Consider the following 27,590-nt stretch of genomic DNA (forward strand, 5'->3'; position numbering starts at 1 on the left):
ACTAATTCTGTGCCTCCTGTCTCCAAAGAGTTTCACCTCGTCAATGCAGGTTTAAGACTGTGACTAACATCACACTGTGCGTCAACAGAGTATGTGCAGGGTGTACATATACAAACAGGAACTCAAATGAAAGAATTCAAACTGAAAATACATCACAAAGTAAATTACCATAAAGTTAAATGAATCCTTCTCTCAGACAAAAGTCAACACAAATGCCTGTAGTCTGAACACAGGTGGCATTTATTTAAGAAGTGTTCTATTGGACTGTATTTTCTACAATGCTGTTACAAATAACTCAACATTAGTACATTTTACTCATAATTGAGGTTTCTTGGCTAGATTTTGGTTACAGTTATTATTCACTATCAAATTAATTGTTTGGTCTGTAAAATGTCAGAAATTAGTAAAAAAAAAAAAAAAAAAAAAAGTCCATAATAATTTCATACACCCCAAGGTATGTCTTCAAAGGACTGATTTTATCTGACCAATAGTCGAATAACCCAAAGGTATTTATCTTACTATCATAGAAGCCAAAGAACAACAATATTGATATTTGAGAGGCTGGGAGCTGCACATTTGTGGCACCTTTGCTAACATATTTTCCTAGTCATTTTCTGCTGACTGACCAATCGATAAATTGCCTCATAATTTCAGCTACAACTAATTTATAAACGTAGATATGTCATAGCTGAACGTCACAAGAAAGTGCTTAAATCCTAACTGACTGTCCTTTTACCACCGGACACAGAGAGAGTAGCCTCAGCCTGTTTCCGTCTCCTCAGTGAGAGAGGGACAAAACACACACACACACACACACAGTGACAACCCTTTGCTCATCTCGTCTTCTCATCGCTGCGGACCAATCATATAGGCTACATGTGTCTTAGTGCTGTGCCTTAACCTGATCAAGCATTCAGATCGTGTTCAGCTGGCAGCTAAACGAAGGAGAGGAAACATAGGGAGTTTCATGGTTTTGCATAAAATTTAAAGGCTTAACTAATCAGCCTCTTTACCAAGTTAATTGAGACTCATTATGTCAGTGAAGTATTCCCCATGTTGCCATAGAAACCATGAAGCAGGGTTTTGGCAGGGATTCTCCCTGACCGCAGGACAAAATGAAGAGAGGACATGATGCCTTCCAAAAACTGATGGCGGCATGAGACACCTAGCAAACATAGCTGTCTGCTGAGTTCATTAGCAACAGTTCAAAAAGGATATGGTATTATAAAGCATCATGTAGCACTATTTTGATAGGTATAGGTAAAGGTTATTGCTTTAATGAAATGGAAAAGCTTAGATTACAAAAAGGGAAATTAACATGGAGCCGGACAATATCGTCTTCATCTTCTATTTCCATAGGCTTAAAGGTAATTTCTTATCTCAACAAGGATATATATCACAATATAACATGTATTCTGGTAATTAAGTAATTAGTAAAGCCTATTTTTGTATACTAATGCATGAATTAAATACCTAACAAATGAAAAGTAGGCCTAATGAGTATTTTCTCATTTTATTGAGAACATAATGTTCAAGAATCAGAACGTAAAGCATCAGCCAAATGATGTAGATATTGCCGTAACGCAGTTTTGCCACTGGTTTGAGACATTGCGATAGCAACAATATAGAAAAATATATATGATAGACATTTTAATATAATTTTGACGCTGCGTCTTCTTTCTTTTCTTGCCTTCTTCCATAGGGACTTCATCTCAATATATCACAATATCTGCCTTCGTTTGCAAAATCATGGGTCATGTCATTCAGGTGATGTTAATCAATTAAACTGTGTTGTATGCAAAGTGGTACTATAAAGACAAAACTGCAATTTTCAAAGGATATTCCCTCAGAAATGTCAGATAACATTCAGTGAGAAGCATGAGCTAATGTACTTGTTATTGTCAGTTTAGACCACATGACTTTTTCATGATATCGATTCATAGAAATATGATAAATGATACTATTGAATTATTGCCCAGCCTGAGACTAACATGCTGTTTATGGATGCTGAAGTTTCAAACTGAAATGCCAAATGCAGTTTCTTCTGACTTTACCATCATGGTATAGAAACCCCCTTTAGATGGAGTATACTTCGCTGATTGCACTGAGTAATCTCCGCTACAGTACATCAATTTTCCTGTCCATGTGATATACGGGTCAGATTATGAGGCACGCTGAGGAGAAATTAAAAGCGCCGCACTGACACATCCTGATCTATATTCTAGATAATCCACTGGTAATGTGAGGTAAAAGAGATGGTTAGGCTTGTTAGCGTTGTTAAGATAGCGTTGTTAAAATAGATTTCTGTTAATCTGACTTGTCAGTGACTGTCAGTTGTTGTGTGCCAGAAAGACTGAAAGAGAACAAATACAAAGCTGATATACGACACAAAACATGAATTATGTTAATGCACACTACCGGGAAGAGTGAAGAGATTATACTAAGCCTGCATTAAGTCTGTGCCTCAAAACACACACAATTTATAAAAAACAATAGTCAAAATGTACATATCATATGTGTTTGCACAGCTACCACGCACTTGTTTAAGAACAAATGTTCAGTCAAAGCTGGAATTCTTCTCTCTTTTGTGACAAGTCTCTCCTTTAAAGCTGCTTTGTAGCAGCTGGGAATAGGTCGCCTTGCTCACACAAAACACTACTGAGAGCGGGATTGTGGGAAGGTCACAGGGTGCCCCTATTTGGCCTCCAGTGACATCACGGAGGGGTATGCTAATAATGGAACCTGTGAATGTCCTCAGGAGCTGAGAATGGATGTGAGACAAGAATGAAACCCCCCTCTCCCTCAGTGTCTCTCAGTGCCACTCTGTCCCTCACTTTAAATTACCATTACTGGGCTCTGGGCACAGAATCGTCTCTGCTCCACTTGTCAGATGTGGGACACTGAAGAGCCCTCTCTCATATCCAATCTCTGCTTCTCGCTCCCTACATTTCTCACTTGTGCTTTAGCTTATTTGCAGATCATTTTAGATCTCATTTGAACTGTTGTGGCCGTCCTGTCTTTGCCTTTCTATCACCCTCCTGTGTCTCCTGTGTCCATATAAATCCTCCATTAAACTACAAACTGAGGCAGCACACTCACAATAACACTGTTTTAAAGGCACCATCAGATTCAGGTATTTGTAACACACAACGCATACTAAGAGAGGTCTGATTCTTGCAATCATAATATGTCTGAGCCAGCAGAAAACGGCCTACAGGCTTAGAGTTATGACTAAGAGTGTGTGTGTGTGTGTGTGTGTGTGTGTGTGTGTGTGTGTGTGTGTGTGTGTGTGTGTGTGTGTGTGTGTTGAGGCAGTAAAGATGTACGTGTATGTTTCATCTGGAGCATCTCTAAATGGCTGTGGCCTGACACGTGAGCACGTGGCTCTGCAAAACAACACACATCACTGCAACAATCACTGTACAAACAAACAAATACGAGATTAACACCGCAGCTTACATCTTCAACATATTTGTTAATAACACACTGCCAATTACTTTGTATTGCAAACAGACAACAAAACAGCAAATCTAAAGTTACTGAGTGTGTCCTGACAGTGTCCTGATAAGCGTAAACGGCCCATTTTCCTCTGAGGAACCTCTTATCAATTGAACAACTGTATATGAAGCTTTGCAACTTAAACTTAAGGCCTCCATCATTTGGAGTTCAGTTTAGTCACCTTCTCTCTTGGACTCTGGATCTGAGTGCTTCATTACCACACTAGATCCTTTCTGTGCATGTGTATTTCAATCTTATTGTCTGGATGTTTCCCAAAAATAAATCTATGTTCAGATTAACACTAAAAATGTTCTTAATAAATGTCAGAATAAATGCCTAACTTGAGGTCAGGGCTATTATTGAATACTAATGGATGAGCGTCTTCGGTTTCACTGCACTGAGGTTTTAAAACTATTTACTTGGTAACTGTGACTTCTTAATGACTTCGGGCGTCTGTGGATCATCATTTGGCACACATAGAAGCTCTGATATTGTAGTTAAAACAGTAGTTATTTTACACAGTGCGCATCCAAACCCTGGTCGATAACTTGAAATACAGATTCTGACCCCAGATCCAGTGAGAATGGATAGAATTTGTGCGTAATTACTGGATCTCCGCTACGTTACCCAGCCTCCTGTGAGGCAGCCCCAAGATAACAATAGAGGACACAATAGAGGTTTTAAACCGTTTTGTGCTATTTGAATGTGTAAGGCTCCGGAGAGCATGCTGGTCTGAAAGGAAATGCCCGAAAATTAGATCGATCAAATGATTTAAGGCTGTTTTTTTAGGCTGTTTATTAAAAGCCTTTAGCAGCCGCATGCGTTGAGGCAGAAACCCGAGGCTCAGCAGGTGTTTTGTTCTCTTTTGGCATCTCCTGAATCTGTGTTGAAATGCGTTTTCCTCTCGCAGCGCAACACCGCGTTCATGGCAAAATCGCAGTTTGGTGATATCAGTTTGTGTTTGGCTCCTATCGCGCCTGCAGCCTTACCTTTCATCCAGTCAACCACTTGACTGGAGCTCCACTTGCTCACAGGCTCCATAACCAGTGCCATGGTAGAAGTTTGTCTTGTTCACGCTTGACAAAAGAAAAACACCCCCCAACAAACCCAATCCCGCCCTAATTTTTTTTTTTAATTAGGGTAAAATTAGAAATGAAAAACATAAAAGAAGAGAGATCTCTGAATTCTCCTCTGGTGGGTTTGGGTGTTTACAAACAAAACGAGGTAGGTCCAAAAGGTCCAAAATGTCGCTTTGACCAGGCTGAGTGCAGCCCAGCAGACTTATGCACATTCCTGTGCTGTTTGCTCGCTTGAAAGAGCTCTTTTACTTGTCATTCATGTCAGGCTCAGTGGCGGTAGTGCTGGTGGGTCGCTGCTGACCCCCCCTTCCAAAATACATCCCAGTACTATCCAGAGCAGAGGAGAACAACGCAGAGACTGTCACTTCTTACTGGCGTCTGGGAAGGTTTGGGTTCGCTCTGAGCATCCTCCCTCATACACAGACATGGAGTCACAGCCCTCACCGTGCGAAGTATGGTGTATGGAGGGTGATACGTGCCACAAAGCGGCAGGGGGAGTTTAAATGGGAATTAATGACATCCAGATCATGGCATAGCCTACTGGATTGTGATTAGTGAGTCGAGTGCATGGAAATCTTGGTTGAGTGGCAGCACTTGTTTGCACCGCAGCCCAGGCATGAACATGCAGAAATTGATAGGCTAACCATAAAAAGGCAGTGTTGACTGTTTTTAAAGGGGACATACTGGGACTTAAGTTGGTCTCACATTTTTTTGTTCATTAAGCCCCTGTGATGGTCAAGTTTAAAAAACTCTTAAAACTACACAAAAAAACCATCTTTAAACAGACAAAAACAGCTCATGGTCTACAGCTTTGAAATTATGTATTCATATCACAGCGTGCAGTTTATCCAAGTTCGTGAGTTAGAAAGAAAGAAAGCATGCCTTTATTAGAACCGCAAGGGGAAATTGACTTTTCACTCTTTTGTTGTTTTTAAACACACACACACACACACACACAAACACAGGCCTCAAACATAATATAATATCACATATGCATTAATGGAGAGATGTCAGAGCGAGAGCACTGCCCAGAGCCATTTTTGGGGGTTTGGTGCCTTGCTCAAGGGCCCTTCGGCAGTACCCAGGGGGGTGAAATGGCACATCCCCAGCCACCAATCTGCCCTCCTCTCTTGGTCCGTATAGGGACTTGAACCCGTGACCCTTCGGCTCCCAAGCCAAATCTCCCAAGTTTATAGACTTAGCCACTGGCGCCCCGTTAAAGCCCTTGTGCATAAGAAAGGGTATTGCGATAGTCAGACTTATGAAATCAAAGTTGTCCATAATATTGTGTCTTTTAGGCAACAGTGCTCATGATCCATAACTATCCCCCTCCGTAAAGGAGCCCCAACCAACGAGTAGAGTCTCTAAACTGGCTTCCCACACATGGGTACTGTGAATTGACCAAGCTGGAAGCATGGCAGCCATGAATTTGTTCCAGGTATGTGCTGGTGTTGGTGTATGTTACAAATATTATTTTTTTAATAGATTTTCTGTTTGGACACAAGTAATTGCACTAGTACAGTTTTGTTTTTTGCAATAGACATAAGCACTGATGGAACATTATATATAAAAAAGTCCATTCATTCTCAATAATGCATATATGCAGTGTGAATACAACATGAGCCACTAATTAATCTATTCAACAATGGCCAGGGTGTGAGCTACAGGGTTTAGCTCATATTCATAAGACATGAGCTCCCCTGAAAACAGGACTCTGATATAAATTAATATTATTATTAATAATAATATCTCATATTTTCTAACCCATGTGAGGTTTAATGTGGCCATTAATTATCAGATGTACACACACACACACACAAAGAAAGAAAATTGAGCTCCCCTAAAGCCATAGTAGAGTTCCCGTGATACCAGGCTGAGTTCCCACACTGACTGAATGGCTATCCTGACAATGATTCCTTCCCTTCTCCTCCAGTCCCCCGGGCACTGATCACCCCTCATAGCCTCCACTGTTTCCTCCTGCCGTCTTTGTCGCTGCTCCCTCCATCACACAAAGCGCAGTGTAGCGGTCACTAACGAGACAAGGAAGCTGACATGCGCCTCGCTTTTTTCACGTATTGGTAAACAGCCTCAGGGTCTAAACCTACTGCATGGACACTCATACAACAAATACTACATTTAAACTGAATCTCATGCCATAGGCCTATAGATAAAATTATAAATATCCTAAAGTGAGGAGTACATGCAGAGACCCCAAGTGCCAGCACTGACATTCAACATAATCAATAGGCCTTATCATAAAAAGTAGGCAACAGGGAACCTGAGTGGAGCTTAATAGTGGCTGGACGTTACCTGTAAATAGAAATGAAATAAAGATAAATTATGAAATTCAGCTCTTATAAGCATGAGCTTTATTTTATCTGTTTAACCTTTAAGAATCATATTTTGCAGTAGATGCCAGCTAAAAGGGCATTCCTGCATCACACTGGCCATGCACACAAACACTCACAGTATGCGGTTAGATTTGACACAGTATCATCCCTGTATAACAGCAGTGACTGACATTAAGATACAACGGTTTTCTCGTCAAGGGATGCAATACATATGCAAGGCATAACCTTAAAATACAATGCTAAACCATATTTACAATACCCTCTCCTCAATGTTGAAATTATTTTGACTATATATTTTTTAATTATCATACAGACAACCACCAAAATTATAAAGAAAATTAAAGGGGAACTTCACTGTTTTTACACATCAAAGACTGTTGACAGGTGTAAGGCAGTAGCCTACATGTGAAAAAGGTTCAAGCCTTTTTTGGCACAAGAAGGGGCTCAAGTCATGAATGTTGCCTCAAGTGATGTCTTTTGAGTCAGCGTCGCCTGGAGCTGAAGACTGCGAGTTTGAAAATGGAAAAGATCTGAGGGTGGAGTTATAAAGAAGTGTTTTCCAGACCTCTGATAGGCGGCTCCTTGTCTCTGCGTGAGGATAGTGACTCGAGAATACATCAGCCGCTAGCACAACACCTGGAGCTCCGACTGAACTGTCGGAGGTCGATTTGTTTTGGGTTATGTAATGAACAATGTGTGGAAAAAATGAGGTACCTCTGGTTCAGCTGCAACCATTTTGATCCTGAACTGTTCATTGTGAGTCTAACAATGTGTAATGAGTGCAATGCTAAACCCTTATAAGGTAATCTGTTATTTGGCACCCTCTGTTTTCACACATAATGAGTGTTTATCGTGCTTCAATTTGAAAAGCATTCAAAAAGTAACAAGTTCCATTATTAGGATGGTTATATCAAGTGGTACTAATGTGCAATTTTGAGGTACTTGTCATCTACATGAGTATCTCCATGCTTAGCCTAATACTTAAACTCCACTACATTTCAAAAGAAAAAAATTGTGCCCTTTCCACGCTACATTAATTTGTCTGTGCAGACTAAGATTTTACTCACAAAATGTATGATAAGCTCATAACATATGATTCCTTGTTATATCGATCGAAAGTCATTAAAAAAGAGCTCCCTGTTGTTACAGTAAGGCAGAAGGGGGTCCTCAGAGTAGCGCCATAGGGTCTGCCCAAAATATTGTTTGGTCACTTTTTGAACTTTTTTTTCTCTTCAAAACAGGAAAATATGCATGAACATGAATCCAACATATATTATATTAGCAAAGATAAATCTGCCTATTTGTGAAATTAAGAAACATTTAATTGAACACAACATTAATGAAAGGCTTACTGGCCTTTAGGGAAAGCAGCCACGACTTATTAAGTATTCACTGTACCTTCCACAACTAGGTCTATGTTTAATAAAAAACACTATGTTTAAATAAATTAATATGTATGTTATTATTATTTGAATAGCGTAGTATTGTTTGCATCATAAAAAGGTATGTGTATAGGCTACAGCATGTAGAAGGGGGTCCCCACTGTCTCTCCTTCAGCTAAGGGGTCAGTGGCCTAAAAAACGTGGAAGGCCGCTGCAGTAAGGCACCACTAATAATAAAACAATAGTAAGTGCAGTTACTACAAAAACATTTAAGGTTAAAACATGTCTTTAAAGTTTGTTTATCATCCCAACAAATTTGGCACACTGATGATGGATTATGGTTTACTATTTTGGCATTTAATCATTATTATCCAAATCAATCCTTACCTCCTTTCTTTCAGGCTAAACATTGTGCAGAAATCATGTTATTAGTGATTTCGTAGTTACTGCACTTGGGCTTTGTAGTGCAGTATAATGATATAACATTATGAGAGGATTCTTTGAATATGTTTTTTTTAAACTTTTGTTACTATCTTTTAATGTGTATTTGAATGCAAGGCTTTTACTTGTAATTGACTAAATCACAGCATTTCTACTTAAACGTAAGTAAAAGATCTGGGTACTTATTCTGCCACTGGTGAATTCCTCCTCTGCAACAGCTGCCTCGTGTTTGAACCACAGACTGTATATTATCCTGTATTTTATAGTCTATGATTTGCAATAGTATCAGCTGGATGCTACTCATGATTTTTGAGCAGACTGATGTTGTTCACACTTCCGGCCTGCAGGTGGCACGCTCCGCTTTGAGACGTTTTACTTTCTGCGCAATAGGAGAGAGAGAAGAAGAAACTTTGACTTCCTGAATCCAACTGAAACGCAGTAAGTTGTGTTTTATTCGGGGCCTGATTTAGAAAGTAGCATTGATGTATTTATGTAATCAAGATATTATTATTTTGCGATGTAATAAAAAAAAAAACAGGATACACAGGAAATAAGAAAACCTATAGTACTAGGTACTAAGTGGAGAAGGGGTAGGAATTAATAAGCTAATGCTTCTTTCTACTTTTTTCAAACATACAAAGGGTTTCTAATGACTAGTGCTTCAAGTGTAATTTATTTTTCATATGTTTGAAATAAAGCATTCATTCATTCATTTTATCGCAACACTCACTTGCTCTAGTCCTGGCTCGAGCTCCAGCCTGTTATCGTGCTGTCATTCACACGTTCGAAGTTAGTTAGCTAACGTTAAAGCAGGAAATGTTAAATCATTATAAAAGTCCCGTTGACATTATTTTACTCTATTGACGTGTGGAGAAGGCAGCGGCTTTGAGACAACCTCCATATCACGTGTGGAGAAGAAGTCAAGGCGGAAGAGAGAAGCTTAAAACACCAAAACATGCACAAACAGGCCTCTGCTAGCTAAAGCTGCTAACGTTACCATGGTTTCCACGTCCATCAGCCAGACTTCAGTTTTTAACACATGACAGATATGATGAAGGCATTTAGGAGTCAGAGGCTTACAACCGCTGACTTTTAACTAACTTTTGATTTGAACTTTCCATTACAGCATCTTTAGGTTAATATGAGAAAGAAGAATAACTAAATGTGTATTCTGGGGGGAATAAATCTACATAGGGCCTTTCAGACCTAAAGTTAGATTATTACAGTGGTTCCCAACACCTGCCACAATGGCAAATCAGGCCCTTCTTTCTATACTCCTACTTCCTTCACCCTCGCTCTGACCGCACCCTTCTTTCAACTCATCTTTCATTTGGACTCTTCTTCTTTTTTTCCTTTTTGTGCAATAATTTAATTTAACTGCTCATTTCTGTCATATACAGTCAAACATATTTGATCTTATCCATTTCCTCTACATTTGACTCATCTGATTTCATTTTCTGTGAATTTTATTTTACCTGTATTCATACATCTTCTTCATATATATTTAACTAACAGTTTATTGTTTACTGCTTATTGTTTTTTTTTATATATATATATATATTTATATTATGTATTTATCTAGCTAAAAGTTTATTGGTTATCTTATACTGTATTTTTTTATACATCCTTTGTGTTGTTGTAAGCTGCTGGAAATTCAATTTCCTTGCGGGAGTCATCCCAAAGGGATCAATAAGAGAAGTCTAAGTCTGATGACAACGGTCCGTGGCTGTATCCTCCACGTTTGCAGCGCTATGGCAGTGACAAAATCTGACCCCAGACATATAAGCACGAGCAAAAGACTCAGAACCTCCTCTGTGGTAGTTCTGCTGCAGTAGGTGTCTCCAGGACCACATTTTGCCATGATGACACACACACACACACACACACACACACACACACACACACACACCCTGGTAAATGGTATTGGGGGGTTTCACACTATCACATTATAAAATAATAATGCATCAAGTTTATAACAGCTGTTATAAACCGAAACAAACAGGTAGGAACTAGAAGGGCACTCAAAGTGTAAAATAATTTCTGTATCCGCCCCATGATTCAGATCTGCCTCTGTTCTTCCTCGGCCCACGCTACATCCTTCCACCTAGTTTCATGGAAATCGAGGCGGTAGGTTTTCTGTAATCCAGCTGACAAACAGACAAAGTAATCCCAAAACATAACCGCCTTGGCAGAGGTAACAAACCTACATCTTAGAGTAAGAAGTCACATGACTATAAATCTGTCAAAGGCAAAATTATGTTTATGTTGTGCCTTATTTCATTATTTATTTTTCCTGTATCTACCATAAAGGCTGTGACACTACACTGTGACATAACATTTGTCATTGCCACAATATGATTTAATTTGAATATCATTTTAATTGAATGGATATTTATGATACCTTGCATGCTATTTTCATTTTAGAGGGGTAACACTGTAACATAATGTAGTGTAGGCAACAACCGAAGAAACCTGAAAATCTGTTTTTTTTTTGAGAACTGATATATTGTCTTTGCCCATATTTGTTCTTCTGCACGTACAGACAGGTTACCGTCCTGAGACCATCCATGAAAATGAAAACATCACAAGTACAGTGTGTGCTTGTCACAGTAGTCGTTGGCTAACCCTCTCTGTGACACGATGGACGACAGTGAATTGGAGGAGATAGTCACGCCGTCACGCAGCTCTTCCCCCGGGGAAGCAGTGTCTGGTAGAGGACAGAGTATGTCTGTTGAAGATGACGAGCTCTACTACATCCCTGAGAGAAGACCTTCTCTGGACCTGGGGCCAAGTCCAATGGATACCAGCAACTGGTACTGAGATTTCTTTTACTTACAAGCCTTATGAAACCTCTCTCTCGCTGTAGTGTAGTAACTCTGGGAAATAGTTTTATGGAAAACAGTGCAAAAATAACAATTAGCCTTACCCTGTCAAACTGACAATTATATTATTATCTACAGGGTGTCCCAAAAATGTATACACACTTTAAGTAATTGTTAAGTAGGAGTCTGTTAAAATTTATTTATTTTTCTAAATGTAATAGAATTTATAAACTGACATCCGTGCTGGTCCAGACACTGCTGACAACGCAAAACAATTCCCTTTGTATTTGCATGTACTCACATTCAATGGCTTCTCTCAATTCAGCGACTGTTGCAGGTCTCATAGATCACAGGTCTTAAAAATAAATATTGCTGTATGTTAACGGTTACCTCACCATTTGTCACAGAAAGATAAGAAGCATGTGCCAAGTGTTCACCACAAAACTTACATATGTATTCAGAGACTTAGCAGAGTCAATACAAAGCCAAAAAAAAAAGAAAAAATCATAAAATATGTCCATGCAAGTCCATCAACCTAAATAAGTCCTTGTCCCCAGTTCAAATACCCTAGACTTAGACGGCCTCAGTGCTGCTTGAAAAAGAGTCATTCTGCCATACTCATTTTTCTCAGGCATTATGTGGACCAGGCATTTTCACCAGCTCTGAGCTACAAATCAATGACAAGTGAGGAGAACTCAAGCAACATGGAGGACGAAGATGCATCATCCACTAGGTACAAACAAGACAAAGTACCTAGAGTAAGAGAACTGTTACGACATCTTAGAGACATCGAATATAGTTTAAAACCCTTTTGTCATCCTGATTTTAGGGTCCAGCTGAACAGAGCAGATTCATATTCGAGCGGCTACTCCTTGGACAGTGACGATTGTGAAAAGATAATCCCCAAGTAAGATATGCATCCCTTGAACTTACACATGCTAGTGTGTGATTAGATACTAAACAGACTAAAATATGTTTAAATCTCTTCACTGTGGTGTCGCCAGGGTGAAAAGCAAAGACGATGATGCTGAGTCAGAGCCTTCTAACAGACCTGAGTTAATAAAAGACCCAAATGTGATCAGGCATCCTTCTCTGACAGTGGCATTCACTTTCAAGGTTAGTTTGCTTTTCCCTTTTGTCTTTATACGTTTATCAGAAGTTAAATATCTTCTAGATGCAAGCGACAGCATTGAATTTGATCCCTCCTTTGGAATTAGGCTATTTCTAAAACCCTCGACAAGCTGTCGGAGCGAGACTTCAAGACATTCAAGGCGATGCTGTGGACGCGTTACCCACAGTCTTTCAACACTCCTCCCCAAGGCATGGATATGGTGGATCTTGTGGACCGGTTGCTTGAGTGTTTCAACCTGGAGGTATCTTTGCAAATCACCAAAACCCTTCTTGAGGCAATTGGGCAAAAGAAGATGATTGATTATCTCCAGACTTTGTGCATCAGAAGTAAGTAGGCTGCAATATGTCTTAACATCTTATTACTGTTAAATCCCAATAAAAGAGACCACAAAGAAATTAGACAACCTTGCATAGTTACATGGACATTTTTCTTTTTTCAGATGAAGTACGTCACGATTTAAGCGAGACTCTGAAGAGGACATACACCCAAGTATGCGAGGATTCTGACATGCAGGGAGAAAAGAGGCCCTTTGACGATGTCTTTACTAATCTCTACATGACCTCGACGTGTGATAATGGCCCGAATATTGAACACGAGGTCATGACCATAGAAAAGCTGGACAGCAACCGGGATGAAGGGAAAGTGCTTTCTACTAAGGATATTTTGAGCGCTAAAAGGCTGGAGCGCTCAAACTTAAAGTTTATGCTGATCACAGGAGTGGCAGGGTCAGGGAAGACTATGGCAGCCAGAAGGATAATCCTCGATTGGATTGAAGAGCGGTCCCACCAACACGTGTCCTTCTTGTTTCCCGTGCCCTTCAGAGAACTCTTGAAGTACGAGGGTTCTGAGGTCTCCCTGTTTCAAATAGTACAAACACTCTACCCAGAAACCAAAAAACTGAGGGATGAGGATTATAGATGCGACGACTGCAAAATAATGTTCATCTTTGACGGTCTTGATGAGTACAAAGGGAAATTTGACTTTCACAACACTTCGCTTATTAGCGACCACAAAGATCCCGCCACCCTAAACGTCCTCCTGGTCAACCTCCTCAGAGGGAGGCTGCTCTACCGCGACCTTTTCGTGGTCTTTACTCGAACGCCAGTAAAGCGCTGCATTCCTTATGATACCCACTACGATGAGATAGATCTGCGTGGTTTCCGTGACCCTGAAAGGGAGGAGTACTTTAAGAGGAAATTTACAGACCCAGATCAAGCAGCTCGAGTCATCGCGTATATCAACTCCGCCAAAACCCTTCGTGTCATGTGCCACCTGCCTTTGTTTTGCTCACTGGTGGCTGACGAGTACCAGCGCATATTTAGGGAAAAGGGTTCACGGGCAGAGCTGCCTAGGAGCATCACCTACATGTACACAAAGCTGCTGTTTGTTCTCATACGACAGCGTCGTATAATTAGAGCTCCTGGTCGTAGCCCAGATAAAGAAAGAGAGTTCCTCATGAAACTTGGAAAGCTGGCCTTCAACATGCTGGAAGAAGGCCAGTTCAAGATCATCAAGCACAACTGGAAAGAGCTTGAAATCAGTGATGAGGAGGCAGTGATTAACAGTGGCCTGTGCACACAATACCTGATAAATCCACTCGTCCTTTATCAAGAGAAAGTCATAAGCTTTATCCACCCCACTATGCAGGAGTATCTGGCTGCCCTTTATGTGTTTCTCGCCTTTAGAAACCAGGGAAAGAACATTTTTGAGCCGCATCTGAAAGACAAGTTAAAGGGGATGTTCAAGGGGCAAAAGGCGATGGAGCTGTACAAGTGCGCTGTGGACAGGAGTCTGCTGTGCAACGACGGAAAACTGGACATTTTCCTGCGTTTTCTGCTCGGAATGGCTCTTAAGGCCAACCTGGAACTCCTCCAACCATTCTGCACATCTTCTGTAAAGTGGCCAGCTTTCGTTGAAGATGCTGCTGCCCTCATCAGGAAGAGGATCGGAGAAAATCAGTACCCTGGCAGGAATGTCAACTTGCAGCTCTGCCTGGAGGAGCTGGGTGTGCAAGCGTCAGAGGCAGCGTCCAGTTGATCCGACTCTTTTACACTGATCACCGCGCAGAACAACATTGATACTGAGTAACTGTCAAGGTTGCCAAGGCTAGGACTGTTTAAGACACGGGCCCACCCTGACAGGGAAACACGTTTCTCTCCTGTTCAACCAACGTTACCACTAATGGAGCTTTAAAAACATAATCCCGTCTGAAGTTACACCCATGTATCAAAGATGTTGAAACAGAATAATTTAAGGAAATGCGGATGACATGACTTTGTGGATTTAAAGAAGCTGAAAGATGAGGCCTTATTTTGGGAGTTATTTTTTCCTCTTTTCATACAATCAGATATTTTTGATGGACGTTAATTATTGCTTGTGTTGCCAGCTTGTGATTGATATGACTAAAATCCCTAATAGCTTTATTAATTGTGCTCTGAAAGCAATATCATGAGCAATATGATCATTATGGTATATCATTAGATATTAGATCATTACATAGATCCTTATGGGATAATATGATCACCCAGGGCCATAATTTCAAATGTGTAAAACATAATTATTTTGCATTTTTTAATGATCAATTATTATTGTTTGTAATCAATTTGAAGAGCTGTAGTCCTGTTATTGTTTGCAAAAGCACTTATACTCTAATCACCACCAACATCGACGTGTTGATCTCACTGTTATACAGGCTTTGAAAGTACTGACATATGTTTGTAATAAGTGGCACAATTTTCAATAAATCTCTAGGAACCAACGACAGAGTTCCATCAGACACTTGTTGTCAGACACACTTGACTTTGTGAGGGAACTGATTGATTCGACTTTGTCTCTTTATGGAGTATATTTTCAGATAACACCTTTAAGATGGTTTGTTAGTAAATAAAGACACCAGAATGATGCAAAAACAATCAAACAATATACAATTAACTGTTAGAATATTTAATATATATTCTGCTCTCAGTAGATGGTAACTTTGTGTGGTAGAGTCCTCTAAATTACAGAAATTCAGGGTGCATTCAGTTCCACATAAAACGTGCCTCTGGATGTTGTGTTTCCTTGGATAAAGAGGGTGATTCTGTTAGGAGAGGGTAATAATATACTCCAGGTCCACCGGAATACTTTCCCAGACAATTGGAAGGGGTAGCTTTTTGCGTTTTAACACTACTGCCCTCGCTATTGGGAAGAAATCGAATGCATACGTCCCATTGTGAAACCAAATGCACCCAGAATTCTGTACATTTCTTAATCCAACTTTCCCAACCCCAACAGTATAACACAGGATAATACATTCACAGATAAAGTTGACTTTTGTGAGATAAGAGTAAAACGGCTCACCCCATTCCATCTTTTACTTCAGTTACTGTAAATGTTTTCTCTTTTTTCCTAAATGACAATCACTTCTCCCTGCTGCTGCTAACATTATGTTCTTTTGGGTCATTCCAGCGGCGTTTGCCACGACACAGGTAAAGGTGGATTCGATGTCCTCTTTCGTGACGTTCTTCAGCAGCAAACTCCTCTGTAGGATAGCGCCCTCTTCCAGAGTCGATCTAAAACAAACACGGTCGTTACAGCTTGTTCACAGGTTGACTTCAGGGTGCTATATCAATCATTACTTTGTCCGGCCTTTTAAGAGCAAAACTTAATTTGAAGAAAATACACTCCAGCTTCACTGCTAACAAATTGTGTATTGATAATGGATTTTCTGTTGAGGTTATCTCCATTAAAGTTAAAAGTCATAATACTCACTCCTCTGACTCTACTATCCTGCCGCTGCTGAGCAGGTCTTCGGGGAAGGAGCCATTGACGAGCCAGTAGATGAGTGTCACATCTTCGCAGTTTGCAAAAGCTTCACAGTGAAGGAACAGCTGCTCACCTGTAAATCAGAATACATCCAGACTCACATAAAATAACTATAGCCTCAATAAATGACCACGACCCCTTAAAACAGCTTTGTAATAAAAGTGCCCAATAACAGATTCTGTAAATTGTAAATACCAAAAAAGAAAAACATGTTTTACCTGGATGAGCTTTTATTTTGATGTGATCTGGTCCAATGATCTTTGGCGATAGATACTCAGAAACTGAAGAACAAAACTTGGTTAGCACAAAAAACAGAATTGCATATGAATTCAACTTTGTCATACACAACATACACTGTACCTGGAAATCCATCTGCAAGGAGCAGACACAGAGATCCCAAAGCTGTTGCAGAGATAAAAACAAAACAAAAAAAACTTTCACAACCAATGCCAGAATACAGTGAAAAAGACTGATGCTGGTATCACTGTGTATCATTACCTTTGACAGCGGATGCCAGCTTCATATTGACTCCTCCAGTGAGGGCTCTTTGCTGTTGACTGCCGTTTAGGATTACTATATATACACAAACACAATCCACTTCCCTACGCCCACTCAAACACAATGCATGGACATACGGTACATGGGGATTTCCTCACAAACTTAACCCACGCATGTTTTTGGCAGTTTGTTGACACACACTGGTTACATAAATCGAGCATTCTGACTAATTCACCAGTCAGTCTTGTGATTCCAATTGTCTCAGTTTATGATATTCAGTGGAGCAAAACTTGGCTTCACGTGTTGGAAAAAGAAACCTCAGGGATGCAAAGATAGACATCTACACACAATCTAAACCAAGAAATATTTATTAACAGACTTTAATCAAAACATTTGACAACAAAATCATGATCATGTTAGCCTTGTTGTACACAGCTCCTCTACTGTGCGAGTTGGTAAAGAGGTCCAAGCAATAGAGAGCTGGCGTTATGAGGCGTGTACTGTGACCAGTACCTGCAAAAACCAGCCACCTTCCAGCAACTTTGGACGAGAAAATACCAAATACACTTATAAAGGGACCTCAGATTGAACAGATCACATAAAAATAAGACTGGCAACATCAGCACTCTCACTGAGTTAAAGGATCATTCTACAACGTTTGAACGGTCAATGGTTTTAGTCAAGTTACTAACCGGTAGCATAGCTTTGGTTTGTGCTTCCTCGGTCACTCCGATTTCAGAACAGTTAACCAAAATTGAAATCTAATTTTAAAATCTATATTTTCACACTTACGTCTAGAGGTATTTAACCATGGAGATAGTTTTGAATTTCATTGGCCTTACTGAGATTTAGGCTTCCACCACAATACACCCTGAGGTGAAAGAAATTATGTTAGTGGTGCTCCGCATTAAAAAAAATCAAAAATTAAAAACAGCAACATGTCACTCCAGAGCCTCTTGAATAATCCGCAGAGCAAACTGTCAACAAGTTTCACAGGGACTATTTCTTTGGTAGAAAGAAGTTCCAAAGAAAACATCTGGCACAGCAAAACCAAAACTATCAGTATGGCTAGAAGCAACTAAAGGTGCCATTTCTTTTTTTTTTTGTAATTTAGGTGAACTGGCCCTTTAAGTACAAATAGTTAATTGTGCCAGTGAAAACCGCAGATCTTGGTTGGTAGGCTGACATTCCTCCATTTCAGATCATACAAACTTAGTGGAGTGATATATTTTACGAGGGTTAAAGGTCAAACTAAACATGACTGTGTGGTATCGATGAGTCAGCAGGCTATTTGGAAATCCTGTAACCTCCACTTCCATCTGATCAACTACTGTATGAGGAATCCTCCGTTTATGTACGCATAGCATTTTTTTCCCATGATGGCAGCTCTCGTCACATGACGCCTGACTGGCTGTGCTTAGGAAACTCTCACTTATGTCACTTGAGTTCATGGAATCAATGTCAAACAGCTTTATGAGTGAATACGTTTGTGGCAAAATGACTCCAGAGGAAGTCTGTGGACTATGAAAGCAATTACTGATGTTGATGTCCATTCAGTCTTTATTACCCATGTGAGATAGCCATCAGACAAGAGGATAAAAAACACCATCGCGACCCTTTAACTAAGAATTAACACTTAAGACTTAAATTAGTAAAAAAGCACCTTGTAGTGATATTTAGAACCGTTTTACTGGGCCATAAGATGCACAAACCAATTATGAAGGTGTAACTCGGAGTGAAGCAAATTCTGGGTAATTGACAGAGATATCCAAATTCAGGTTACCAATAAAATTCAAATAAACTGTAAATACAGATATGTGCCTATAAATATATACAAAAAAGTATAGACACTTTTTATTGGTGTTTTAGTTCAATGTTAGGCCCTCAGTCTTTTGAGCCAGTGCATATCTTCTCCTTATGGCGTTTATGTCCATTTACTGACAGTTGAAGGTCACTCCAGACCAAGGATGTAGTTGATGCCTTGCACAAATCCAATAATAACCGGCTGCCAGGCCACCAAGTACCGAAGCCAGTCTAAAAGTTGTCCATACATGACATGTGGCCTCTCCCAGCTAAAAAAGAAAATGGGTTAAGGAAAAAATAACCTTCAACAGCAATCAAAAATGGAAACTATAAAGCCTTAATAACATTTTATGGCACATGGCCAGTGTGTGGTAGTACTGTGAACTTTTAGTTTCTGTAAAGGGCATTATTTATTATATATTTAACACAGTTTTCTGAAGTGTAGAATCTGAGCCACAAAAAGGAACAGGAACTTGTTTTACAACCTATAATTATTTCACACTGTATCTCATTCCAAATAGCCTGAAAAATCCACCTAAACTTTGCTGTGGAAACTCCCCCTCAGTTACAAGAAAGACATCTTTCTCCTGTAACTTGGCATGACTGGGTTTCCTGGACGTTGATTGGATGTCATCTGTGAAAATAACCCAATTTAGGTTAGGATCTATTACTTCCTGCTGTCCTCTACACGGTCCCAGTGTGCACATTACTATGGACGATCTCTAAGCCCAGGGCTCAAGTTCTCATGCACCATGTGAAAGAGCGGTTTTGAATTCATATATTACTTAAAGGGATACCAACTCCTTTTAAACCAGCTCTCTGTCATGGTAGTACGAGCAGTGTGTGAGAATGAACAATGTGTGGTTTCCCTCCATGGCAGCAATCAATGCGTCATCCGTCGGCCCCAATGCTCTGAGCTCTAAGCGCTGTTGCCACAGAAGGAAGCCAAACACTGTCCCATCTGTCACACTTTAATTCAATGCATTGTACACATTTCCTCCTGGACAACTTTAAGAACAAACTGCTTTCTTTGGTTTAACCCCTGTACACCAATTAATTCAGCAATCATTAGGATACTCAAAAACAAACAAAGTGAAATAACACAGTTTAAAAAGGATACGGGTTACTGAACATCCTCTTCAGATCCACCTTTTCTTTGCAGTACGGGCACATCTGCTTCTTTCCGACGATGCACCATCCTCTAATGCAGAACTCGTGGAACCTGGATGTGGAGTTAAGGCTCGGCACGGCAGGATGTGAGCATCAGTTCAAATATTGTCTCAAAATGTCAATACTTTGGAAATCATACTTTTGGCTGCTTATTGTTCAAATATGACAACTTGTTATATTTGTAGCCAGTGTGCATCGACAAGTTTGATTAACATTAATTTGTTCTTAAAAACCATTAGTTTAATACCTTACAGGGAAAGAAATGATTAGCTAAATTGGTTTGGTTCACAGGAACTGAACTAGCAGACAAGGCATTAATGATGCAGTGTTAAACTGCTCTGCTAGGCACTAAAGCATTTCAATACAGGCTGCACTGTGTATGTGACTGTATGTGACTAAGAAACTTGCTTTGAAAGTCAACTCATAATCACTAGAAGCCCTACAATTTTGGTTCATGGAGCTGATCCCAATGTCAATATTTCAGGGATCAAAAAAATACTGAAATCAGTATAAAATATATTGGCCAGTTTTGCTTTGGACAATATTACAGTGTTTGTGTTGATGATCCAAATATATTAATAATAAAATAATAATAATAAATAATTTAATAATAAAAAAATAATATTACTTTCTATCATCTTTTGCAATTGAATAATATTATGGAATTTAACAGCAACAGTAAATATAACATAAGACAATGTTATACTGTATATATAACAATATTATTTTGAACGGTAAACTTAAAATGGGAAGTTCAGTTATTATAAAGAATAACAAACTATCTAGACTAAAAAAAAAGATTTCACAAACTGTGATACAGCTGCCAAACTGCAGCCTGTAATATTGTAATGTCCTGAGAGTTTTTTCTCTTATTGCCAATAAAGTTATGTCAGTGCAAATATCAGCTTGCAGACATATAAAATGGCTGTATAATTATTACTCACAGCATGCAATGTTCTACACTAATCTGTGAACGTTTGCGTGCTATTTACAGTGGAAGATAACAACGGGGGAAGTAATGCAAGTTCAGAAGAACAGACGCCCATAACATCAACAATCTGACATAAAGGTCAGGTCAACTCTGCCAATTCCCTTTTGAGCAGAGAATTGATTTAACAATACAGACTAGACCTTTAACAACTTCTCTCCCACTGATAAAAAGATAGTAGCATTAAACTATGTCTATATCTCACAAGGAAGGATACACATGGTTGCAGGACAGTCTGTACGTGTTCTCAATAATCCCCTCTTCACTGACATCTACGAGGATGGGCTGGCCGCAAACGGCACAGATATTGTCAGAGAGGTGCTTGGTTGGCATGCCAGATGCACTGTAATACTGAAAAGTAAAAAAGAGAGAGAACAGTCAAAATGACATTTTAGCTCACAGTTGCTACTTCCACAGAAAGCCACAGTGGCTGCAGTCTGTCTACTTACACCAACAGTTGAAGCCATGAAGTCTGCACACATTTCTGCAAAGTCCCTTCCCAGGACCCCGTAGTACAGACCGTAGAACAGTAGTGAAACGCCAAAGTCCATTGCATCCTCCGGCTTTATCCTGGACAGAGAATGCACTGTATGAGAATGAAGGCTCAGGTGGTGTTCAACATCACCTTTAATTTAGAAGAGTATTTAATATTTCAAAAACTTTAGAGGTCTGTAGTAGGAATTGAAATGAAGGCCGAATTCAAAGACAGGTGCGGTCCGAGCCACCCACGGGAATTAAACTTCCAGTTTATAATGCCTGGTATATTGTATATGAACATAGAATTTAATTTAATAGATCAGCCCAATTGTCAAAAATACCCGATTCAGCTATTTGAGTCAGTATCGGCCTAGTGTACAGCAACGTTTACATGTTTACACACAGACACATCAACTGAGATTATAAATATAATCAGAAGTCCCTGTTTTGAATTAACAACTGTGAAACATTACACAAATGTAACATTTTAAATGTATTTGGTTTAAAAACTCAATATTGAAGCATAAGTGTAGTAAGTGAAGTTTGAACCAATTACAAAGGTATTGTGGTGCAGCCGCGCTAAACTCTTGTAACCACAATAGATGTTTGTTAACATAAGAGGTTCTTTGTCAAGAACATATTGACTTGGTAAATGGCTAAATAACCTCTAAAACAGCCCTTTGTTCATTCGGAGGCTTTAGTGAGAGGACTACCCTAGGACTTATGCTTGTTTTAAAAATCTGCAAAACGTAACTTCCACTTTCTGTGTGTCAGAAGAAGAAAATGTAAAAACTCATTTCTCTGTAAGGGAAGTGATAACTATGCAAGTGTGTGTGTCATTGCAATGACAATATCTTAAAGTGGCAGTGCATTGATAACATGTATTTATTTTATCACATGATATTTACTTCCCATACAATCAGAGTTTACCTTTATTTTTTTTTAATTATTTTTAGATGTGGTTCTTTACAATGATTTTAATGTTTTATGTAAAGCACTTTGAATGACCTTGCTGTTGAATTTAGCCATACAAATAAACTTGCCTTTCGTAAACACCATGGAGCAGGGAGTGTTATTTGCTCTTTTCTCCTGATAGTCATTCAGATTCTGTAATTCTGGTGGGCGCCTCAATGCATTAAAAACAGCTACAGAGCCAGATTATAAAAGATAGATATTAAAGAACCTATCAATTAGGGATTCTGATGACTGGTGGATGTTACAGGAGCAGTGATGATCAAAGGGGGTATTTAAAAAAGGCAAAACATCAACATCTAGTGGCAGTCGAGTGCTACATGTGGGACCAAGACCATCATACATCCTGGCAAGCTGGAAAAGAAGACTACTCTTGTCAACGACAGCCTGCAGTCTGAAGGATTTTATTTGCAATGGTGCAAGTCGTGTCCCCCGAAATGTTTGGCAATGGTTCATTCAGCACCACTGACATTATATGAAATGAACAATACATACCTGAATATTAGGTTTATACCAAAAAGTGTAAACATGACGACGCTGTATCCAACTATTCCTGTGGCATAGCTGATCTTGTAGAGGAGGAGGAACCACTTATACACCAACCTACAGCCGCCAACGAGAAGGAATACGTCATGGACAGTTCAATCCACATCATTTACAGGACTTGATTAGGTGTAAACGGTGGTTATACCTCGGTGTGGTGCAGGCCAGGGGCTTGCGAGTGGCACGGTAGGAGATGTACGCTGTGATGACAGAGAAGATAAACCACGTGGTCAGGAACCTCCACCAGTGAAGTTTGGTAGTGAAGTAGAGAGGAACTACCCACATCTGAAACAGAGTCACCAGCTGCAAGACAGTAGAGCGATGTTAAAAGATGCATGTATGCCAGGGAGAAAAAGTAAAAGAAAAAGTAACCACCATCAGAAAAAAGGGACGGGTAACATATCAGTCAGTATCACTCTGCTGAGGTGAATCACTGCCTGCAGGTACTGCTGCTAGAGGGAGGAGGGGCTGGTTTGTCTCAGATAGCAGCTAAGTTCACAAGATTTTTAAGTTATGAGGCTAACTAAAATAAACAGAATATATACAGACAGCTTCTGTTTTAGCTTGTCTCTACATAGTGGCCGGGGATGAGACTGATCAGTTTGAATGATCAATTTTCTCTTGTGAACCGGTGTAATGATAATAGGGGGTAAGAAAATATCAATACACTCGAGTATCGCGTTATGTTTTGTGATATTGTATAGATTCCCAAAAATACTTTCCATTTCAAACTAAGCCTCTGAGACCCACGGGGCCACCAGTGATCTCCGCGGCCATTAATATAATTAAGACGCTGTAGTGGGCTCCATTTAAAAGCTACATTGAAGCTAGTGGTACTATATAAAACTAGATAACTAAGAAATCCACTGGTACTAACCATGACATGCTTAATTGGCTGGAAGGTGGCTATACAACGCTCCAAAGTCAGACTCAATTTTGGCATGGGAAAAACTGGCATGGTTGATTGTGTCGTTTAAACCCCGACTGCCACACAGCAGTGTCACTTTCACTCCATTATATGCATATGGTGGTGTGCTCTTTATACTATGACAGTTTTCCTCAAATTAGATTTTAAAAATCCCAATACATCGCCATCCTTACATTATTGTAATAAACTGAGCCGTACCTCCTGCATCATGATACGAAACATATCGCCAGATTCCTGCCAAAACACAGCCTTGATTGATAAAGTATTGGCCTTTTACTCACAAAGATTTTGTTGCACTTATGGTAACAAGTGTAGTTAGAGGCACTCAGCATCGACGCATGAGATGCAAGGTGATAATAAATGACACCACTATGTTTAAACCGATCAAAGAGCCGGTAATGTAGGAGCTTATAAACATTAGAGTCTGTAATAATTTAGCCCAAGCAGGCCTGTTTAATACTAGGTTTTGATACTTATCCCTAAAATCAAACATTTTTATAAACGTGTCATATTTGAATGGTTTGGGATAAGAAGGAAAGTGTCATACTTATCTTTATATAAGGAAACAGGTATTGATACATGAAACAATATACGCTGACATGACAGGAAAAAAAAGAAAACGTTCTCTTATCCCCTCCTCCCCCATCAATGCAAACACACACAAACACCTAGCTCAATTGTATCTGTATCCAAAACACAGTAATTATGTGTCTTCACAAGATGGTATTTCCAAACTTCACACACAGAGCTTCAAACATTGTGCTTGTGTCTTACATTGTAGGACTTTGGATGTCTCTGTTTCCACTGCACGAGGACTAGCTGGGCGACGACAAGGGTGACTATGAGGATCAGCACCATCTCTGCGTGCATGGCCTCATGACCTTTGTGTTTGGCATGCATTTTTGCATGTTCCACCCTGTGGAAAAAGAAAACATGCTCAACTAATGTTACGTTGTTAGGAGCCACACGTTTTTTTTCTCCATAACAATGCAGAAAAGGTGTGCCCTTAAAGGTGTGCTGTATAGATGTGCCTAGGGGTGTCTCCTAATGGCAATGACTGAACTGTTTGAAACATGTGAACTTCAATACGCAGAAATCATGAACTGTTACTGCATTCCAAGACTGGCCTACCTCACGGTTCACAATATTTTTTGCCTTGTTTTTCATTTGTCAGTAGTGGGCGCAAAGAAATCCCTGTGCTATAAGTTCTCGATTAGGATGTTGGAGTTCTTAACCAAAAACTGTGTGTATTAATGAATTAAAATGCTTGCAAGTGTAACTCTCCATCCGAGTTTAAAAAAACACATTTTTTTGTTGTACAGATTAGTGGTCCTTTCATTCAGCGTAAGATATTTCAAAAATATTTTGTATGCAACTTTTAACCCTACTGCCTAAAAATCCTGGGCATTTTCAAAATTGTGGGGGCAAAAAAATAGCAATTAGTGCACAAAGTTGCTATTTTTCTTAATGTGAATTGAGCCCAGATGAAAGTGCATACAGTTATTACTAGCTTGTGCTTACATGAGTAGATAGACAGCACACTGCTTTTTATCAGTGAATTTATATGCAACAGCGCAGCTTGTTTGAATGTGCATTAAGAGAGGGAATCAGAAATAAAAGGAAATTACAATGACAGCTTAATGTAGGGTTAGGATATCTTCCTAAACTGGTTATATACAATATTTATATTATATAATATTTCTTATTACATTTTTTCCCCTCAATCACATTTCTTGGGGCATTTTTGCCCTTTTAATTTCTGACACTGCTTTCTTCCAAGTGCATTTTAGAGAGAAAATTATAGTACATATGTATGTAAAATATCAGCATTATCCGCGTGGCAAATATACAAACCTCCACTTCTCTTCTGGTGAAAGCTTGGACACATCAAACTAAAAAAAAGGAGGAGGACAAAATAATGACAATTACTGACACTATACCAAATAAGCAGCTGAACAAACTGGTATTAAAGGAGCAGAGTCAATGACCTGTATAAACCTCACTCGAACACAGAAACAAAACAAATATCAAAATTAAACAAGAGCGATCTTAGTACAGTCCCTCCCAAGTTGTTGGGCTCGTTTAGCTGCTTTACCATGACTGAAATGAACGACTGGCAGCAGGAACTGCAGCAATGAGCTTCATATCTGCCAAAAAGGCAAATGAATGAAGGATACCAGTGGCTACATTATAACAAGTATTCAGCTACAGTTTCTCAGCCGTGTCATACTGAAATCACACATCCTGCTCAGTACAATACATGTTTGAGTAATCATTTGCTGCTTTTTACATTTAACAAAGGAACATTATTAGGACTAGATACTAGTTTATGCATCCCACATGTAGGCATATATCAAATGCAAACGTCTCTGTGCATTTGTTTAAAGCACAACCACTTTACACAATAGGTGCAAAACAGACCATCAGGACACATTTCCATTCAAACCACATCCACTTAAATAATCAGTGAACCAGACACAAGGATCCAGTGTGTATTTTGTCAGCCTAGTGATGCCAGCCATGCAGCTATGTTGACTCTGTTGCACATTTAGTAACTACGCCAACACATGAGCAACTGTAATAGCTTCTAACGCTCGTTTCAGTTCACTCGGTGGTGTCTCTTGCACAGCGTGAGCTCCTGCTCTGGAATCAGATTGACATCTAACTTAGGTTTCGTTTGACCAAAAGATTGAAATCCAACAGGAAGTTGTTGGTGTGTTTCCTCTGGTTTGACACTGATACACCCCTTGGCCCTTTACACAGAAAATAATAACTCCCACTATTAATACTATTCATGTCATATTAGTATATTTAACTGCCACAACTTGTTAGTCATATACACAATGCTATAGATATCATTTCAATCAATGTTAATGATGTGGTTGCTTGCTTGCTTGTGTCTGTCCATATGTCTGTCAGCAGTGAGATCCCACAGGAAGTTGTTTGTTTGTTTGTTTCCTCTGGTCTGAAACTGACACCTCTTGGCCCTTTGCACAGAAAAGGCAAAAACGTGACCTTTAACCCTATCAGCCACATCAGCTTCATTTGTAAAGCTCGTTTTTGAACGTAGCAGTGAAAATACACGTGTGAAAAGCTATAATAAATGCTAACTTTATTTTTTGCCTTTAAAAAGCGTCTGACCGTCTGTTAACGCGACTTTAGTTTGGCAAGAAGGAAGCAACTGACGTTACAAGATTAGAACGTTAGCCGGCTCGCTAACTAGCTTAGCATAGCGATCCGAGAGTAACGGTAGTTAACGGTAGCTAACAGCTAGAACCGCCGTATAAATTCATCCCCGTCGGTTTCATCCGCCAGAATGACTCTCACCTGGTGCGGTTCATCGTGTTGCTCCAGTCCATGGTCGTGCTCTACACCATCAACCTCCACCTCAAACAGCCCGGCCATCTTCGGAGAGCTGCTTACCGTTCCGGGTCCATTAGCATTAGCAACACATCTAATAGCGTCACATCCGGGCTTGTTTGGCTCTTTCCCCCTTTCAAACTAAAACTCGGAAATAAAGTAGGTCAAATAATGTAGGTCAGATAAAGTGTCTGAAGTCGAGTCATAGATTGCAAGTTGCGCTCACTAGTGTTGGATAGTGAACAGATTCCTCCAAGACAGTATGCTTTTTATATTTAGAAAGAGCTATTTACATAGATTAATGTTTGAAACTTGATTGGGGGGCGAAGAGGAAATAACCAG

General features: G+C 39.6%; 4 protein-coding genes across 4 annotated transcripts in view; 1 reads left to right on the forward strand and 3 right to left on the reverse strand.

Annotated features, from left to right (window-relative positions):
- Window positions 1–4,551, reverse strand: part of LOC310957154 (connector enhancer of kinase suppressor of ras 2-like) — a gene marked incomplete at both ends in the record, with an annotated part of 30,832 nt that extends 26,281 nt beyond the window's left edge. Inside the window, one exon of the mRNA XM_083927603.1 lies at window positions 4,488–4,551. Within this exon, the coding sequence (XP_083783729.1) occupies window positions 4,488–4,551 (64 nt within the window). The remainder of the gene's footprint in view (window positions 1–4,487) is intronic.
- Window positions 4,552–10,820: 6,269 nt separating this feature from the next.
- Window positions 10,821–15,387, forward strand: nlrc3l1 (NLR family, CARD domain containing 3-like 1). Its single transcript, XM_083927394.1, has 7 exons — window positions 10,821–10,878; window positions 11,294–11,564; window positions 12,205–12,306; window positions 12,403–12,480; window positions 12,578–12,689; window positions 12,791–13,031; window positions 13,145–15,387. Exons 2-7 carry the CDS (start codon window positions 11,392–11,394, stop codon window positions 14,740–14,742), a joined length of 2,304 nt encoding a protein of 767 aa, XP_083783520.1. The 5' UTR covers window positions 10,821–10,878; window positions 11,294–11,391; the 3' UTR covers window positions 14,743–15,387.
- A 313-nt stretch (window positions 15,388–15,700) lies between these two features.
- On the reverse strand, window positions 15,701–17,042 carry LOC310956690 (interleukin-1 receptor accessory protein-like). The gene is made up of 5 exons (XM_083927020.1): window positions 17,008–17,042; window positions 16,870–16,911; window positions 16,728–16,790; window positions 16,456–16,582; window positions 15,701–16,256 (listed from the first exon to the last, which is right to left on the reverse strand). Exons 1-5 carry the CDS (start codon window positions 17,030–17,032, stop codon window positions 16,067–16,069), a joined length of 447 nt encoding a protein of 148 aa, XP_083783146.1. The 5' UTR covers window positions 17,033–17,042; the 3' UTR covers window positions 15,701–16,066.
- A 317-nt stretch (window positions 17,043–17,359) lies between these two features.
- Window positions 17,360–27,346, reverse strand: rnf121 (ring finger protein 121). The gene is made up of 9 exons (XM_083926519.1): window positions 27,216–27,346; window positions 25,743–25,780; window positions 24,663–24,804; window positions 23,109–23,263; window positions 22,913–23,020; window positions 21,418–21,538; window positions 21,186–21,319; window positions 19,931–20,032; window positions 17,360–19,079 (listed from the first exon to the last, which is right to left on the reverse strand). Exons 1-9 carry the CDS (start codon window positions 27,291–27,293, stop codon window positions 18,959–18,961), a joined length of 999 nt encoding a protein of 332 aa, XP_083782645.1. The 5' UTR covers window positions 27,294–27,346; the 3' UTR covers window positions 17,360–18,958.
- Between the last annotated feature and the right edge of the window lie 244 nt (window positions 27,347–27,590).

This window comes from Echiichthys vipera, assembly GCF_963691815.1.
Source record: "Echiichthys vipera genome assembly, chromosome: 14".
Taxonomy (NCBI): Eukaryota; Metazoa; Chordata; class Actinopteri; order Perciformes; family Trachinidae; genus Echiichthys; species Echiichthys vipera.